This window comes from Anabrus simplex, chromosome 10 (assembly GCF_040414725.1).
Source record: "Anabrus simplex isolate iqAnaSimp1 chromosome 10, ASM4041472v1, whole genome shotgun sequence".
In the NCBI taxonomy this organism is placed as follows: domain Eukaryota; kingdom Metazoa; phylum Arthropoda; class Insecta; order Orthoptera; family Tettigoniidae; genus Anabrus; species Anabrus simplex.
In genome coordinates, this window is record NC_090274.1 from 124324656 (window position 1) to 124341682 (window position 17027).

Consider the following 17027-nt stretch of genomic DNA (forward strand, 5'->3'; position numbering starts at 1 on the left):
ACTATTTACTACCAGAATGCAAGAGGGTTAAACAGTAAGATTTTGGAGTTTTATGTTATCAATAGTGAATCAGAATACGATATTATGTTGATTACAGAAACATGGCTGCAATCTCATGTTGCTAACAGTGAACTGTTTAGTAGGGATTTTAATGTGTAAAGGATGGATCGTAGAGGTACAGAGAAAGGAGGAGTGGCATTAATATCTGTTAAAGGTTCTACAGTAGCAGTTTGTGTAAAATTTATATTTAATGGTCAGAGTTATGTAATAAAGTCAGTGTATATTCCACCTGCAACCAAATTGGCAACATATTTGGACTTCTATGGATTGTTTGAAGTTAATAAGGACCTTTTAAATTTAGATCTTATTTTACCTGGTGACTTTAATTTGCCATTAATTACTGGTGAGCAAAGTAATCTTGTAAATTTTTGACTTGCATATACATCCTTAGCTGAATTTATGTCCTTCTATCAGTTGCACTTGGTCAATAATATTCTTAATGCAAATGGAAATACACTTGATCTTATAATTACCAATGTTAGCACATTAACAGTATATAGAGATGAGTACCCCTTAGTTATGGAGGATAGTTCTCATCCTGCAATTGTGGTCACACTACTATTAAACAGAGAGCATAGCCATGTGTCACAACAACCTAAACAATCTAAGCAGTTATTTGACTTTAGAGGGGCTAAATTCTTTCAACTGTATAAAATATTTGAGCAAATGGATTGGTCTATGATTGTAGAAATTACAAACGCTGACCAGGCTGTTGAGTATTTTTATGCTCAGGTACACTCCGTATTTTGTGCAACGGTGCCAATGAAGAATGTTCACACAAAGAAAAAATATCCTCCATGGTTTTCTAAAGACATAATAAATAACCTGAAACTGCAGGAAATCCATATAAAGCAGGGGAAATGTTCGGAGTATACTAGGGTAATATTTAGCCAGATAAGGAGAGTAACAAAATATATGATCAATAAAGCATATTATATTTGTAGACTAGAAGGGAAGATCAAAAGTGATGTCAATCACTTCTGGAGCTATACGAAATGCAAAAGCAATACCAAAGAAAGTCTGCAACAGGGCAAAATTTTAACAAGATCTTACTTCGTAATAACAGAAGTATAGCCGATGGCTTTGCAACCTTTTTTGAATCGCTATATTCGAAACCTCCACCAAACTAAGATATTCCTGACACATCTGTTTTATACGTTAATTATCCGTTATCTTTAGAATTCGTGGATGCAAAGGAATATATGTTAGCTATTAAAAAATTAAAACCTAAAAGGTCATGTGGTGTTGATGGAATACCGCTGTACCTACTGGAAGCATGTTCGCATGTGTTGGATTTCCCCTTACAAGCCTTATATAACATTGTGATAAAAACACAAACATTTCCAAAACTACGGAAGATAGCGAATGCATGTCCTGTTTTTAAATGTGGGGACAGTAAAAATACTGAACACAATTGCCCTGTTTTTATTTTATGTGCACCAGCTAAATATTTGAGCAAATAATGTACACGCACATATTTAATCATGTGAGAGTCGGTATACACATTAAACAGCATGGTTTTATGCCAGGTAGATACTCTATGACTAATCTATTAAAATCTATAGAATACGTGTATGCCGTTTTGAATAATCAAGGACAGCTCGACGTAATATACACAGATTTTTCTAAAGCTTTCGACAAATTAGATCAGTACATTACCTAGCCCACACTGGAAACAATAATTGAGAATGGGGCCACTAAATTGAGAAGAAATTGAGAATGCTGATATTCTAAAAAAATTTAATTCAACGGCATTTTCCCATCACTTATCACATGCATTTCATCTGGCACATTGTCTCCTCTCAAACTAGGTTTCTCAAGTTTTTCACTCCCCTTTTAACCATACATGGTGTTGGCATTTCTAACAATATAAACACACAGTCAGCCTGAATTTTCAACACAGTGTATTCATTCTGTTCTTTGGATTGTTATCAAACAAAAAATTTTAGACTAAGGGGTCCACAACCTGAACACAAGCACTTATTGTTCGTTTCCGTCTGCATCATTTGTTTTCTTCTGAGGCTAGCACACTTTTTGGACTCAGTTATATTTTGTTCACTGACATTCTCTCAGCGAGTTATTTATTGCACCTCCTAAATGTAAATATTGCACGGTATATTTTTATTGTTTTACTTCTGCCATGTCCCTTTTGCCCTTCATTTGTTCCTTCATTATGTTTTAGCACATTTCTCTCTCTCTCTCTCTCTCTCTCTCTCTCTCTCTCTCGCATTCTCCTCAACCTGATGGTTGGTGGGTAGCATGACATTTTTCGCTTGTATTACATAATTACTTTAACCCCCTACTCTTATTTCACTGAAGATGGCTCAAATACGCTGAAACATTTTGAATTTTATTGCTTCACCTAATAATGGAATTATGTTTTTGTATTGAATTAGGAGGATACATTCAATTTTTCTCCTTTGTAAATAAGATCATGGCATTTTAGGAAAATTGTCATATTTTGGTCTGACCCATCCTTGGTTAAAACTGCTTCCACCTTAGTGCAAGAAAACAATATTTGCTATCATCAACCTGAGTCTTATGCCTACAATGTTACTTCTGATGTACCACAAGGGTCTAACCTCGGTCCTTTATCCTTTATTTTATATGTTAACGATTTTCCCACGAGAATTACATTTTCTCAAGGTATATTAAATGCTAATGATGTGAAACTTTAGCAAGAGATTAAAAGTGTTGATGATATGTTGAAACTACAATGCGATTTAGACTATTTAAACGCATGGAGCATTGAAAACTGTTTGTGACTTAATACAAATAAATACAATGAATAATAAATATAAAATTAATAACGAAGAATTCAAAGTTGTTCACTCTATTAATGACTTAGGGGTAATTGATACATGAAATTTATTTTTGATGGAGTATATTAATACCTGGTTAATGATTCCTATAAGAAATTGGGTTTTTTAATTAGAAATTCAAGAGGTTTCACTAACACATATGCACTCACCTTCTTGTTCAATAGTATTGTCCGATTAAAACTTCAGTATTCATGTATAACTTGGTCTCCATGTTATAAATATTATCAAAATAAAGTTGAAAGAGTGCAAAAATGCATTTTAAGATATCTTTATTTAAAAATATAAGACAGCCTCTTTTAGAAATTATGTTTCTTGTGAATTTTTGTTGAATGAATTTAAATATGTATCGCTAGCCAGTAGGCATGTAATAACTCAACAAATTTATCTCTATAAGATTATTAATGCATTAATTGAAGATAATACTTTGCTTCATCTGTAAGGCTAGAAAAGGATATTTAAGATTTTGACAATTGTTCATAACTCCAGTCTCCAAAACTGTACTTTTGAGAACTCTCCATTTGTCAAAATGTGTGAAACATACAATAACTTAATTAATAAATATCATATAGATATTGACTATGTGTATGAATATGACAGATATGTAAATATATTAAAAGAATTGTACACATCAAAGTGATTCGTTTATATGTACATTATTTACATGATTTGGTTGAAATTTATTTTTGAAATGTAGTAATAGACTTCTGTATATGAGATACTGCTTCATCCATTTCATCACCTCATTTGCATAGTATTTCCATAATTTCCTCTTTTTGGTATTTCTGTGTGATTTGTATCAAATAATTTGTAAAAGCAACCTATGATTGGAGTGTGTCTCTGCTGGTGCCACATATAATAAATAAATAAATAAATAAACATAATGCTACTAAGTTTTAAAGTTCACTTCTGACTATCATTCCTAGGCCATGCAGTACTTCAAAACTCAAAAAGCTAGTGCTCTGCCAACTAAGCTACTCAACCTAAGTTAGTCTACAATGTTTCAACATCACCTCTGTCCAGTGATCCTTTAGGCTGATGACAGTGGAGCACTCACCTCCTAAGTTAGTCTACACTGAGTTGACAGCTACCTTTCAACACATTCTTTAAATTCTGAAGCCAACGCTTTCATCTCTAAGTGATGTAAACATTACGGTATGCAATTAGAAGTCTCAAAAGCTCAAATCTATAAGCTCAAAAAGTTAAAATCAACAAGTGAGTGACTCTGTGGTAGCTCAGCTCTGAGATCGACCTCCATTACATCCATATAGGCAATTCAAATGTGTTAGGCCTTACACCACATCCCTCGTCCCATATAAACAATTGGATGCCGTTATGCATCACTAGACCAAGCGCCAAAAGTTGGTTGCGAGATAATCGCGTTTAAATTTGGTTCTATGTGTAAATTCGGGCGAACATAATTTTACTAAATATGGTATTACTGGTGTTGTAGGATAATAGATTGTACCTTCTCACCAAATTTCAACATTTTTATAATCGCACTACATAGATTTTCTTCAAGAAATGGCGCTTAGTCTACTGATGCAATTTAAGGTTTTTCTCAAGTGCGAATAATGTATCACGATGCTACACCAATAACCCCTAACTGTTGAGTATCTACTGAGTAAAACTTCAAAAAAATACAACGTGGTGGCAGCCATGATTAAAAACTGAATCTCCTACTGTCTGAAAATGCCCGCTAAGTGCTTGAACCACCACGAGCCGCGCCACAACTCCGGTACATTATTCAAGTTTTAGATGGAGAAATTCTAGAAGGGAAGCTATTCTCTAAAGTCGTTGCTATAACGACTTACTGATTTTAGGAATTTCAACTTATTTGAGTCAAATACAAATGGTAAGACATGAGCCATTCTAGTCTATACAATTTTTAATGGATTTTCCTTCACGATAGGCCTATTATATTCTGAGAGTACAGTATTGACGTGATATTTTTAAGCCTATGGGTAAGTTTTGTTCTGCTTGAGACAGAAAATGTGATTAAAGATATTTTCTCCCATAAATACACACAAATCACTGGACAGGTAATAAGATTGTTGCTCTCAGTTCATTCAATCTCGAAATCAGGATCTCCATTAAATTCATCTACGTCATCCACGATCTGAGAATCTGCTTGAAGATTCTGGTAAAATTGTTTGGCATCTGTAGGTATTAGGTGCATCAGCGAACCAAAGTCTCTTAGTTTGGCTTCAGAGATAGGGTTTCCTTTTGGCCACAGAGGTATTAATGCCTGGTGAAATGGAACTCTACTTTCCCGTGGTCGTCCCTGTCTTGACTTATTTAGATTTACTTCCTGAGATTCACCATCAGATTCTAGAGAATGATTCTCAGACGCAACCTTCTTAGCAAGCTGCATTAGTAACATTGTCCTTCTCCTTACTTTTGGAAGTACTTGATACATCGCTGAATTTCGTCACTTGATAAACCACTCAATGTATCACCACGTAAAAATGTCAGCACTATCGAAAATGCGGGCTCCCACGCTGTCATCCGCGCGCAATGTGAGGAATGTGGCGCTTGATCCAATGATGCAGACTGGAAAGTCGCATAGTCTACTGATGCAATTTACGTTTTTACTGATTTCCGCTTTGTCGCTTAGGTTTTCTGTTTACTAACAACTAACGGCCTCTTGTAATGCAGTGGGGAATTTTTTATAAATAGTTCAAGCCTTCCTCTACAAGATGGCGCTAAAATCTCAATTTTCATCAAATGGCGCTTAGTCTACTGATGCATAACGGCATCCAATTTATACTCATTATCTTATACAGAACTAAAAGTTTAACCCTGAATCCCTCAGGTTGCCTTCCATTATGCCCCGGTCAGTATTAAAAGTTACACCATCACCCAAGACCCATTAGCAAAATGTGTATCCACCATCTTCTTCCTAGTCCAGCACCAAGTCCCAAAGATCCCCTATATTAGTAAATCATATGCGTTAGGCTTACACAATGTCCCTAGTCTCATTAGTAGAATGTGTAGCCGAAATTTTGTCCCAAAGTCAGCTTCGAGGGAGCTAATGCTTCTGCACATTACACTAAAGATAACTGGAGGTATGTTGTCAAGGTTGGAAGCAGTATTTTGAAGGCTATTAATTACCTTGATCTCTGTGAAGTGAAGGATGGACAGGGAGAGTGGTAATGGCTTAGCTGCGTTTGGGTATGTATTTGTACTTTTCCTCGCTCATTATTGCCCCCTTTAAATTACTCACTGAATGTTGAGGCAATGGCCTCGAGGGGGGCCACTATTGTCATTAGAGTAGAATGCACTTTGTGCTGATTTGCCATATTAAGGTATAAACAAATGTCTCTGCTGTTGTTATTTACTTGGTTTATGTAGTTTTTCTATGCTTTGTGGGTGAGTTTCTAGGTGGTTTTCGTCAGACATATATAGTTGTCCCACATAAGATTGCTTGTATCCTGTTTTCATTTCCTGTGAAGCATATTCCTTTGCACATCATTTTGACTACTTCTTTTGTGATCTATGGATTGTTCTTCTTGGTAACGATGGGTAGCTGGCTTCTTAAAGTTTACAATAGCAGTTCCAGCTAGTTTTTTGTAGTAATAGACTACTCTAATATATTTCTTTACTACTAGTTTTTTGTATATTTTGTAGTAGCTGTAACTGCTAGGTGTCCGGAGGAACAGGGAATTACTGCTGTTTCCAGTACTGAGGATGGAGGGTTAGTAAGGACAAGAGTTTTCATTATACAGGTTGGTTCAGTAATCAGTTGTTTAAGGAACGCGTTGTAGAATTCTACAACGAAAGTCGCTACTAATGGACTGATGGAATGAGGCAGGAGGTGAGGGCGATCATGCTGCTAGAACTTCCCAAAATAAAATCACCAGCTTTCTAGATACTTTTGAATCAATGCTGTAAACTTTGTACATGGCTTAGAGAAAGTAGTAATTCCTCATTGATGTCACCAGTAGAGTTGGAGCTCGGTACACGGAACCCAAGGGAACTTGCTTCCAGGGCATATGATTTCTACCAAAACAAATTCTGCATTTCTTTCTAGGAGCTTAAAGTGCACATGGTTGAATTCGTGTTTCATAGCCATAAGTGATCCTCCCCTGAGGTTTCCTAAATACTATGTGTGACTGAGGTACCACTATGTCATAGATTGACAAATTCAGCCAGGATTCACTACTGCACAAAATTGGTGGGTCTACAGCAGCAAGAGTGGTAGAATGGCCTGTTTACACTTCACATATTTCAGGCTGTAAAACACACTAACTGTCCTGTTATCTGCAATCCAATATTCTGAGTTGCTAACATCATTATTTACACTGCTTGATGTCATGTTCAAAATTTATTCTGAGATTGAGAACTACATTTCCAACATGGCCATGTCTGTATCCCTGAGTTAAATTTCTACAGTGGAGATGTATTAATCATGTACATGTCATGAATAGCTGATTGGCATGATGATTAGAATTACAAACGTTCAACAGGCATTTGAATGAGACTTCTGAGTTTGGTCCTCAGTTCAATTCCACATCTCCACAAAGAGAAACTGAACACATCACAAGGTGGGGAAATGATATGGGCGGTTTGGCAAATTTGCTCCCTCCGGCAACCCTTCAGACCCCCAGATGACCGATACCCATTCCTACGGTGGACTGTAGACCTTCAGGTCTACAATATACCCAAGAATTAAGATACTACTGATAAGCACTTATTAATTTCTAAATCTGCGTACAATTCTCTGTTTGTCAAGGAGTATTTTAATACTAATTTTGCAGGTGTCATTACGCTTTATACCATTAAAAACACGACACAAGTTCAGAGAACTTGTATCACTACCAAGCTGCTTGCCACCATCTTGAACTATCTTCTGGTTATTTTGTTGTGATGAGCTGCAGATTTAGCTATTTAAGAAGAGCATTCTTGCAAAACTAAACATTTAAATCCTCCAATTCCATCCAACACAACCAGACAAGAGGCAGTGTTGCCAACATTCCTATCACAGAATATATTTTCTACCTGCCTGAACACTCAGCTTGCCAAGGCCAACCTCTTGCTCTGAATCAACCCCACTTTTGCTTTTATTTACTCTCTTAATTTAACCGTACCAGGATGCATTTCTCAAATAGGATGCTTACCGGTTACGCATGGCCTTATTTCAGCTTTAATGATTTGACAGTTCTCGGAATATAGTGATGAGTGAGTGAGTGAGTGAGTGAGTGAGTGAGTGAGTGAGTGAGTGGTGTTTTGCATTTCTACCATACATTACCACTGACTGTGCAGAAATCAGCTACTACTTACACAGTCAGATGTAAGAACAAAGGTTGTGAAAGAGCAACAGGAGGCCACGTTATATGCTGAAGAGCAATAAAGACTTGACCTTTAGATATTTACATATCTCATAGAGCAGTGTTTAGATTAGGTGACAGAAGTGCAGAAGGAAAAGCAAAATACAGATGATGGAATATAACACCAGCCACTGTGGTTCATTGCTGGATTTTCAGCCAATGGATCCCAAGGTCAAATTTTCAAAGGTCAGAACAAATTCTGAGTAAGGAAAGCAAATTGAGTACATCAGAACATGGTCATCCAACTGCCAATAATCAGGCCTTCAAATATAAGAAAAATTCCAGGCAGGTTTTTGATGTTTTTCTTCCACCTGTAACAACATTAAAAAATATGTACCTAATAACACCAAGATAAAAATCTACTATGCCATCATACGAGCCATTATATTTAATGGCTTTGAAACATAACAAGCCACTAAAGGCGACTGTAATTATATCGATATCACAGAAAGAAGGTATTTACGAAGAGTCACTAATGAAAGAAATAGGGGTTTGGAAATAAGAATCATAAAGATGTAAAGACGTATCAAAGGGGACAGAATACAGTACCTAACACACAGCAGGTTGATTCTTAGGACTGGTGATGTTGTAAGAATGGCCAGCTGCTAAGTCATGGTCAACCAGACACCCCAAAACACCTATTACAATATGGAGAAAAGAACTAGGATGATAATAATCATCGTACTGGCTCAGATACCGACTGGTGACAACAAGGCGGCCTGCTGATCACTAGATACTACAGGCTGACTTATTTTGATTTTGTGGAATCTTCTCACGAGCCATGATCAAACCAACAAATTTGCATCATGAGTGAAGTACAGGAGACAGAATTCGAGAATGATACGGATGGACCTGTGCTCGCCTTTATCCCAATATATTGGGATATCAAGGGCTTCACTCCACCTCTTGTATGCAGAGGGAGCTACTGAACATACAAATAGCAAATTCCATATTGTCAAGGGTTAGATGTGTAAAATCTAATTAAGCTAAACAGTACTTACTTGTCTTCTTCTTTGAAACAAGCGACCAACTGACGTTCTGGGGGTTCATCTACAGTTACTTCATTCTTAATATTGATGGTAGGCTGTAAGGAATAAATATGCAAAACAAAGTAAGAAATGTAAACATGTAACTAGAGAAAAAGTTTATAAATAGACATAACAGCTGATAAAATAAATTGCATAGTTGCACAATAAAAATATCAATTTATTCTCCCAATGTAAAAAGGGAACAAGCCAACATGTGTCGAGTCAAAATTATATGAAGAACAGGAACAAGAAAACGAAATCATAATAAGATAAACAGGACAGCAAACCAAGGGAGAGCAAAAGAAGCAGACAAATTGAAGGACAACAATAATCTCTGCACATTTTTCTCCTGTTCCTACAACATTCTGTCATCGTGTTCATCCAATTATGTGTTCTTATATGACTGGTCACTTGTTTCTTTCTTGTGTTCCCACAGCTGACTCTGAAAGTCATATAGACATACATTGGATTTTAACCTGAGAAAGGTCTACCTCTTGCCTACCATGTTCAAGTTTGTACAACAAATAGTCAGTTGTTGGACTTTTCGTTGACTCTAGACAATCTGAAGGCTTTATTAATATAGACCTACAACATTTACATTCAGATTTTAAAGCAAAATGCTGGCCGTGTTTTCTATGAATAGAAAGTACCCCACATTCCCAGAAGTCCCACAACTGATTCTTGGACAAGTCAGAGATTATTATCAGACTCTGATGGCTAGTTGCTGCTCCAGTCAGGCTGTATGAGAACAATGAAGTTGTTAATTGATAGAGAGGTAGAGTCCTTAGTCCAAAAAGCCAAGAATAATGGCCAAGATAATTTGTCTTACTCAGCACACAGTGACTTATAAACTGCAGGCCACCAGGCTGATCAGGGGTGGCTTCAGAGTGTAATGCTCATCAGAGCTCTAGAGCCACACGTTTTGATTTGGTCTTAAAAGGACTCTCTTCAGAGAGTTTCAAGTCACCTGGTATATTTTCTAAGAATGACCAGAACAGCCTAACCTTTTTTTTTTTAAATACCATTCAAGTGAAGTAGTCTACACTTGACTTTGTATGCAATGTTAGATTAATGTTATCTCTTGGGATTTTGAAAGAGAGAAACCTTATACTTTACTTCCTCACAAGTGAACCTTCCACTGTTCTAACAAAGGTGAAAGGATTCAATTTAGTTAAATGTCATTGACTGTTTCATCAACAGAGCAATATTCAAGTCAATTCATCAATCAAAACCTTACTAATGACAGTTGAAGGATCATAACTAATGCATATATTTTGGAATTAACATCCAGAAAAAGAGAAGAAACTCCCATTTTCCTGAGTAGCAAATGTTGCCAAAAAAATCAAGGATCCAAAGCACATGGGTTACACTTCCCTGGAAAATCTCAAGGCTCAATTATTCTCAGATGTGTCACGTTAGGTACGGCTGCATCTATGGATATGCCACGAAGCACATGTAAAATCATATTAACATTAATGTACAAGTTTATACCGGAAAGGCAATCCCATTTGTTCACAACATCAAAGCTTTAAACAACAATCTATATTAACTTCATGAGAAGAAACATGCTGGCAACAGGCGATTCTCCAGATATATCGATAAAATACTTTCAATGGAATGGTCATATGAAGATTACGTAGGCCACACGTGGATGAAAACAGAAATAATGTTTAATTAGCTCTAGCAAACTGGAGTACGGGAGATAAGATGGTTAAAACTTTAAGAGTGACAACACTGCTGATGAGACACCATGAAATGGAATCTAATAATGTCACTGACAACACACGTTACTTGTATACCTACCTTACCTCACATCACATGCATGCAAACTGGCATATTGAACACAGCCTAGGGTTAGCTGGCTAGAAGCTTGCAGTGAAACTGCATAGCCTTACAGGACAGGGGCACGGTGGGCAAAGTCTTTAACAAGGGACAACAATAAGTGGCAGATGTGTGTCAGCCAGGTCATCCTAGTGTCAGTGACGGAGAAGTGTTAATGGAATCTGGTCGATACCATATGATATGTGAGCTGGCCCAAGACACCGGGTTAGCGAATACGACTGTGCTTCTTATTAGAAGGCACTCTGGGCATGAAAAATTTCATCAAAATTGGTTCTTCGTGATTCCAGGGAAATGCAGAAATTATTACAATACGATGCTGCTCGTAATCATTTGGAGTACTGTAAGTACAAAGGAGAGGCGTTCTTATGCAATATCGTTATGCTGGATGAGACATGGGCTAAATTGTATGAGCCACAAGCTGAAATGCTGATCGAAATAATGGCATCATTACGGGAAACCACAAAGATTGAGAGTTCGTGAGAACCTCAGCCATGTGAAAGTCTGTGTCCTCTACCGAAACCGCAAGGGAAAGTTGTAATTAAACCACAGTTCTGCCAGCAGAAGTGAAATAGGCATGGATACAGAATATGATGAAACAATGGGAGGGACATTCTCTAAGAGATTTAGTGTACCTAAATATAGTGACAGAGAATAATCCATAATCTTCTATCAACTGATTAACACACTGAGTTATGCGTGACTTGCAGTTATGTGTGTAATTATTGGAATGATTTGTGAAAGGCTTCTTAACAGGAATACTATAATTTACAATGAGATTGTTTGTTTCATACGGCATGCATTTGTAAAATACCCTTACTTATACTCTCCTATGTATGCTCGAACTTACTTCTTGTCACGTTCCATTACAGAGCACTTCCTGTCCTGCACATAAATGAGTGTTCTCCACAATTTGCAAAAGCTGTACCGAAAGAATGTAACTTTGTCCTCAACACAACAAAAGCAATGTAAAAAAGAAACCTACACCATCAGAAAGCTTTCTGATGTACAACATACAGGCAGACAGGGTAAAAGATATGGTAAATCTAGGGAGTAACATAGGACAATTGTGCTGAAATCAAATGCTGGATAGAGAAAGCAGAGTCCATCTTCATAAGCATGTGGCAACTCCTATCCTCAGACAATCTCACAATAAAGCGCAAAACGAGAATAACAAAGTGCTGTGTCCTCTACACCCTACTAAATACTGTAGAGCCCTATACATTTTATTACCATCAGAAAATAGAATCCAAAATTTCATGATGTGGATATATAATGACAAATTGTGTAATTCCTGTGGATTATTTTCATTTTGCACCAACGGAGACAGGTCTTTTGCCAATAAAATGATAGGAAATGGCTAGGAGTAGAAAGGAAGCGGCCATGGCCTCAATTAAGGTACAGCCCCAGCATATTAATTATATGAAAATGGAAAACTATAAAAACCATCTTCAGGGCTGCCGACAGTAGGGTACTCCACACAATGAGCTGTCGAGCTCAGCTTATCAAGATAATTTAACTCAAGTGGCTGAAATACATGTATCACATTATGAGGACTCCTAAAAAGGACAGTCTGTCACAAGTAATACTTTGAGGAAAAAATTTAGGCAAAAGAGGACTTAGAAGAAGACGGACATCTGGGATCAATAATTTGAAGAAATGTGTTGGAACACTTTAGCACGTGACAAAAGGAAGATAGCCATGCTCATAGCCTAAATCTGGTTAGGATAAGGTAGCAGTAACAATGAAGAAACCAGCAACCAGAGGCCATGCAGTGGAGAGACTTTGAACAATAATTGCTGCTATATAATACCTAGCATAAAATTTCACACTACATGAAGAAAATACGAAAATCATTTCAAAATATTGGAAAACTCACTATAGATCTTTAAAAGGATCTCCAAAATGTCTGCTTTAAAATGAGGAGTTGCTCAATGAAGCCTATTCAGCAGTTTGTTACAATTTTCATTATCAGAAAAATGTCATCAAAATATTAGATTATTTCAAATGTGTTCACCTGTGTTTCTCCTGCCACTGCCAACTCTGATTTTGGTTCTTCTTTCAAGTGCATCTCTTCAAATATAATCTTGTAATTGTCCTGTGGATAAGTTAATATATTAGGCTAATTTTTCAGACACATTTGGAAATGTATTTATATACGAGTGCACTTAACAATTCATCATTTCCTAGTAAATGAGACAGTTTCAGTTTCAAATCTTCATTATCATTTTTCATAAAATCTAAATGTCACGTATCCATAAAAACATGACAACTAAGAGACCTTCAGGAGTGGAGGAATGATCTGTTTGTATGATCAGAGTTATTTTTGAAGAGTAGAACAATTATATAATATAAAACCTTCCAAAATAACACCAAATGATCAGGAAAATGTACTGACATACTTACAAATATTCTGCTCATTATAAACAAACCAATTCTGAAACATTAAAAAGTTCATGAATATATCACTGTTATCTTTGACATCCTGTACCAGCAAATAAAACTCAGCTGGAAAATGTATCTTCCATATTTTCTCTTGTATATGAAGTGATCAGTCTGAGGGCAGGGAGGATCCTCAATAGCTCTGCCATCAGCTGCCATAGAGAGCTAGGTGTCACTGAGGAGGCAAACTAAGGAAATTAAGACTAAGGTAGTTTTCCATTGCTTTCCTCTTCCAGCCAGACAGTGCTGTTACATACCAGTCCTCTCATGTTCACTGAACTGCACACACAGACCAGCTTTTTCCCACATTTTCCTATAGGATCTGGCTGTATTAGCAATGGTGTTACCCATACTGCTCATATGTCAGTCACTTTCATATCGTAAGAGCTATGGATGAGAGTTAGACCCAAAATGAAAGTGACAAACTTGTTCTGAACCAATCCAGAATACAACAGGTATTGAGCACACAGTATCTCACCAGAAATGGATTAGGGCAAGCCACCTCATATGGAAGTCATAAGCCCTAAACAACATGAACCATAACCTATAGGTTATCTACAATATCATACAGTGCTCCTTGTGAAGGCACGAGTACATAAGGTCAGCCGACAGGGATATTGCAGCTTGCCTTACGTTGCACCAACACAGATAGGTCTTTTCGTGACGATGGGACAGGAAAGGGCTAAATGTGGAAAGGAAGTGACCGTGGCCCTAATTAAGACACAGCCCCAGCATTTTCCTGGCATGAAAGCAGGAAACCACGGAAAACCCTCTTCTTGGCTGCCAATATGGGTTCGACCCACTATTTACTGTATACAAGCTCACAGATGTATGACCCTAACTGCATGGCCACTTGCTCAATATAGATATATTGTGCATTGTTACAGGACTTCTTATGTATTGAGAGGCAAAAGGTCAGATTGTTGTCTCAAGAATGCCAGCTCTATGTTCAGCATATGGCTGCACTAATCAGTGTAACTAACCCAAGGTTAACTTTTGTTTCAACTAAGTGTTACTGAATTATAACTGACATTGCTTTTGCAATTCCTGTTTGATATTAAACTCATTTCAGTGTTTAAACAAAGGAAGTACTGTGAGACAGAGTTGTTATACATTTGATCATGTTTCTAATTTCCTTTTTAAAGTCCAAGGAATTAACTCAACAACTGGTTGAGGGAATGAAAAGAGACAAATTTTATTCCACCCAATACAGCCATTTATGCTCTGCACACTTGAAAATTAAGTACTTCGAAGTACCTGTATCAAATGACCAGTGGCAGACATGAGATGGTTCTAAGCATTTTATTTTCCCTCGAATCTGCAAACAAAGCAAACAGAGTGCTCACTGCCAATAAAACATAACCAAGAAAACCCACCACAGGCAACCTGTTAAAATTAAAGTATATACAGTGGGAGCTATTAAATAGTTTTAAGTAAGATAACCATCCAATGAATGTTGGACTGGAGTCGGCCAAGACATTAAAAGCTTATGGTGAAATAACATACATACATTTTTATTATAGCCTGTTATGCCTTTCAGCATTCAGTCTGCAAACCTCTGTGAATTTACTAAACGTCGCCACAATCCTCGATTTGCAACTAGTGTTGTGGCCTCATTTAGTCCTATACTTCTTATCTTTAAATCGTTAGAAACCGAGTCTAACCATCGTCGTCTTGGTCTACCTCTACTTCTCTTACCCTCCATAGCAGAGTCCATTATTCTCCCAGGTAACCTATCCTCCTCCATTCGCCTCACATGACCCCACCACCGAAGCCGTTTTATGCGTACAGCTTCATCCATCGAGTTCATTCCTAAATCAGCCTGTATCTCCTCATTCCAAGTACCCTCCTGCCATTGTTCACACCTGTTTTTACCAGCAATCATTCTTGCTACTTTCATGTCTGTTACTTCTCACTTATGAATAAGATATCCTGAGTCCACCCAGCTTTCGCTTCCGTAAGGCAATGCTGATCTGAAAACAGACCGATGTAAGGATAGTTTCGTCTGGGAGCTGACTTCCTTCTTACAGAATACTGTTGATCGCAACTGCGAGCTCACAGCATTAGCTTGATTCCATCTCTCTCACTATATTACCATCCTGGGAGAACACACGACTTGAAATTACCGACCTGTTCTTGCTTTGTATCACCAATCTGACATTCAATTCTGTTGAATTTCTTACCTACTGACATTAACTTAGTCTTCAAAAGGCTAATTTTCATACCATACTCATTGCACCTATTTTCAAGTTCCAAGATATTTCGGCACAATCTGCCATTAAGACCAAGTCGGCAGCGCAGGCCAGACTGCTTATTATATTTCCACCTAACTGAATCCCTCCCTGCCATTTTATACCTTTCAGAAGATGATCCATGTCAACTACGAACAGCAAAAGTGAAAGATTACAGCCTTGTCTAACCCCTGTAAGTACCCTGAATCATGAACTCATTCTACCATCAATTCTCACTGAAGCCCAATTGTCAACATAAATGCCTTTGTTTGCTTTTAATAATCTACCTTTTATTCCATAGTCCCCCAGTATGGCCAACATCTTTTCCCTCGGTACCCTGTCATATGCTTTCTCTATATCTACGAAACATAAACACAACTGCCTATTCTTCTCGTAACATTTTCCAATTAGCTGGCGCATACTGAAAATCTGATCCTGACAGCTTCTCTGTGGTCTGAAGTCACACTGGTTTTCATCCAACTTCCTCTCAACGACTGATTACATCCTCCCAAGATGCCAGTGAATACTTTGCCTGGTATACTAATCGATGTGATACCTCGATAGTTGTTGCAATCCTTCCTGTCCCCTTGCTTATAGATAGGTGAAATTACTGCTTTTGCCCAATCTGAAGGTACCTTACCAACACTCCATGCTAATTTTACTACTATATGAAGCCATTTCATCCCTGCCTTCCCACTATACTTCACCATTTCAGGTCTAATTTCATCTATTCCACCTGCTTTATGACAATGGAGTTTATTTACCATCCTTTCCACTTCCTCAAGCATGATTTCACCAACACCATTTTCCTCCTCCCCATGAGCTTGGCTGTTCACAACACAATCGTATGTCCGATTACTGCACGTCCAAGTGTGACAGAAACCCAAATAACTCGCTCAACTATACGAACAACAGGCAACGGATTGAAGGTATCGGCAAAAATGATAAGTTCTGAATCCCGTGGAATCTCGTTAAGTTAGGTGGATATTAATATGTCGTGGCACGAAATACAGAATTAAGTAAATATCACAGTTTATTCAAGTAAATTTTAATAAATGTAAATAAATGGCGAGAATATCAATGACAGAAATGTATAGGAGGCCATGGAATGAGTTGGATTAAATGGGCTAAGTTCAATCTGTACATGATGACCATACCTTGCCTATCTAGTCCGATACGATTCGATAATTGAGACTGGTGATGAAATAGTCGAATGGTAACCGAAATATTATGTGACGAATTATTAAATTAATTCCTTTGCCGACCTAAATGATTATA

General features: G+C 37.3%; 1 protein-coding gene across 1 annotated transcript in view; it reads right to left on the reverse strand.

Annotated features, from left to right (window-relative positions):
• LOC137502364 (uncharacterized) overlaps positions 1 to 17027 on the reverse strand; it is a 38156-nt gene that overhangs the window by 4651 nt on the left and 16478 nt on the right. The window contains exons 2-3 of the mRNA XM_068229376.1: positions 13094 to 13174; positions 9211 to 9293 (exon numbers count right to left, since the gene is read on the reverse strand). Of these exons, the coding sequence (XP_068085477.1) occupies positions 9211 to 9293; positions 13094 to 13174 (164 nt within the window). The remainder of the gene's footprint in view (positions 1 to 9210; positions 9294 to 13093; positions 13175 to 17027) is intronic.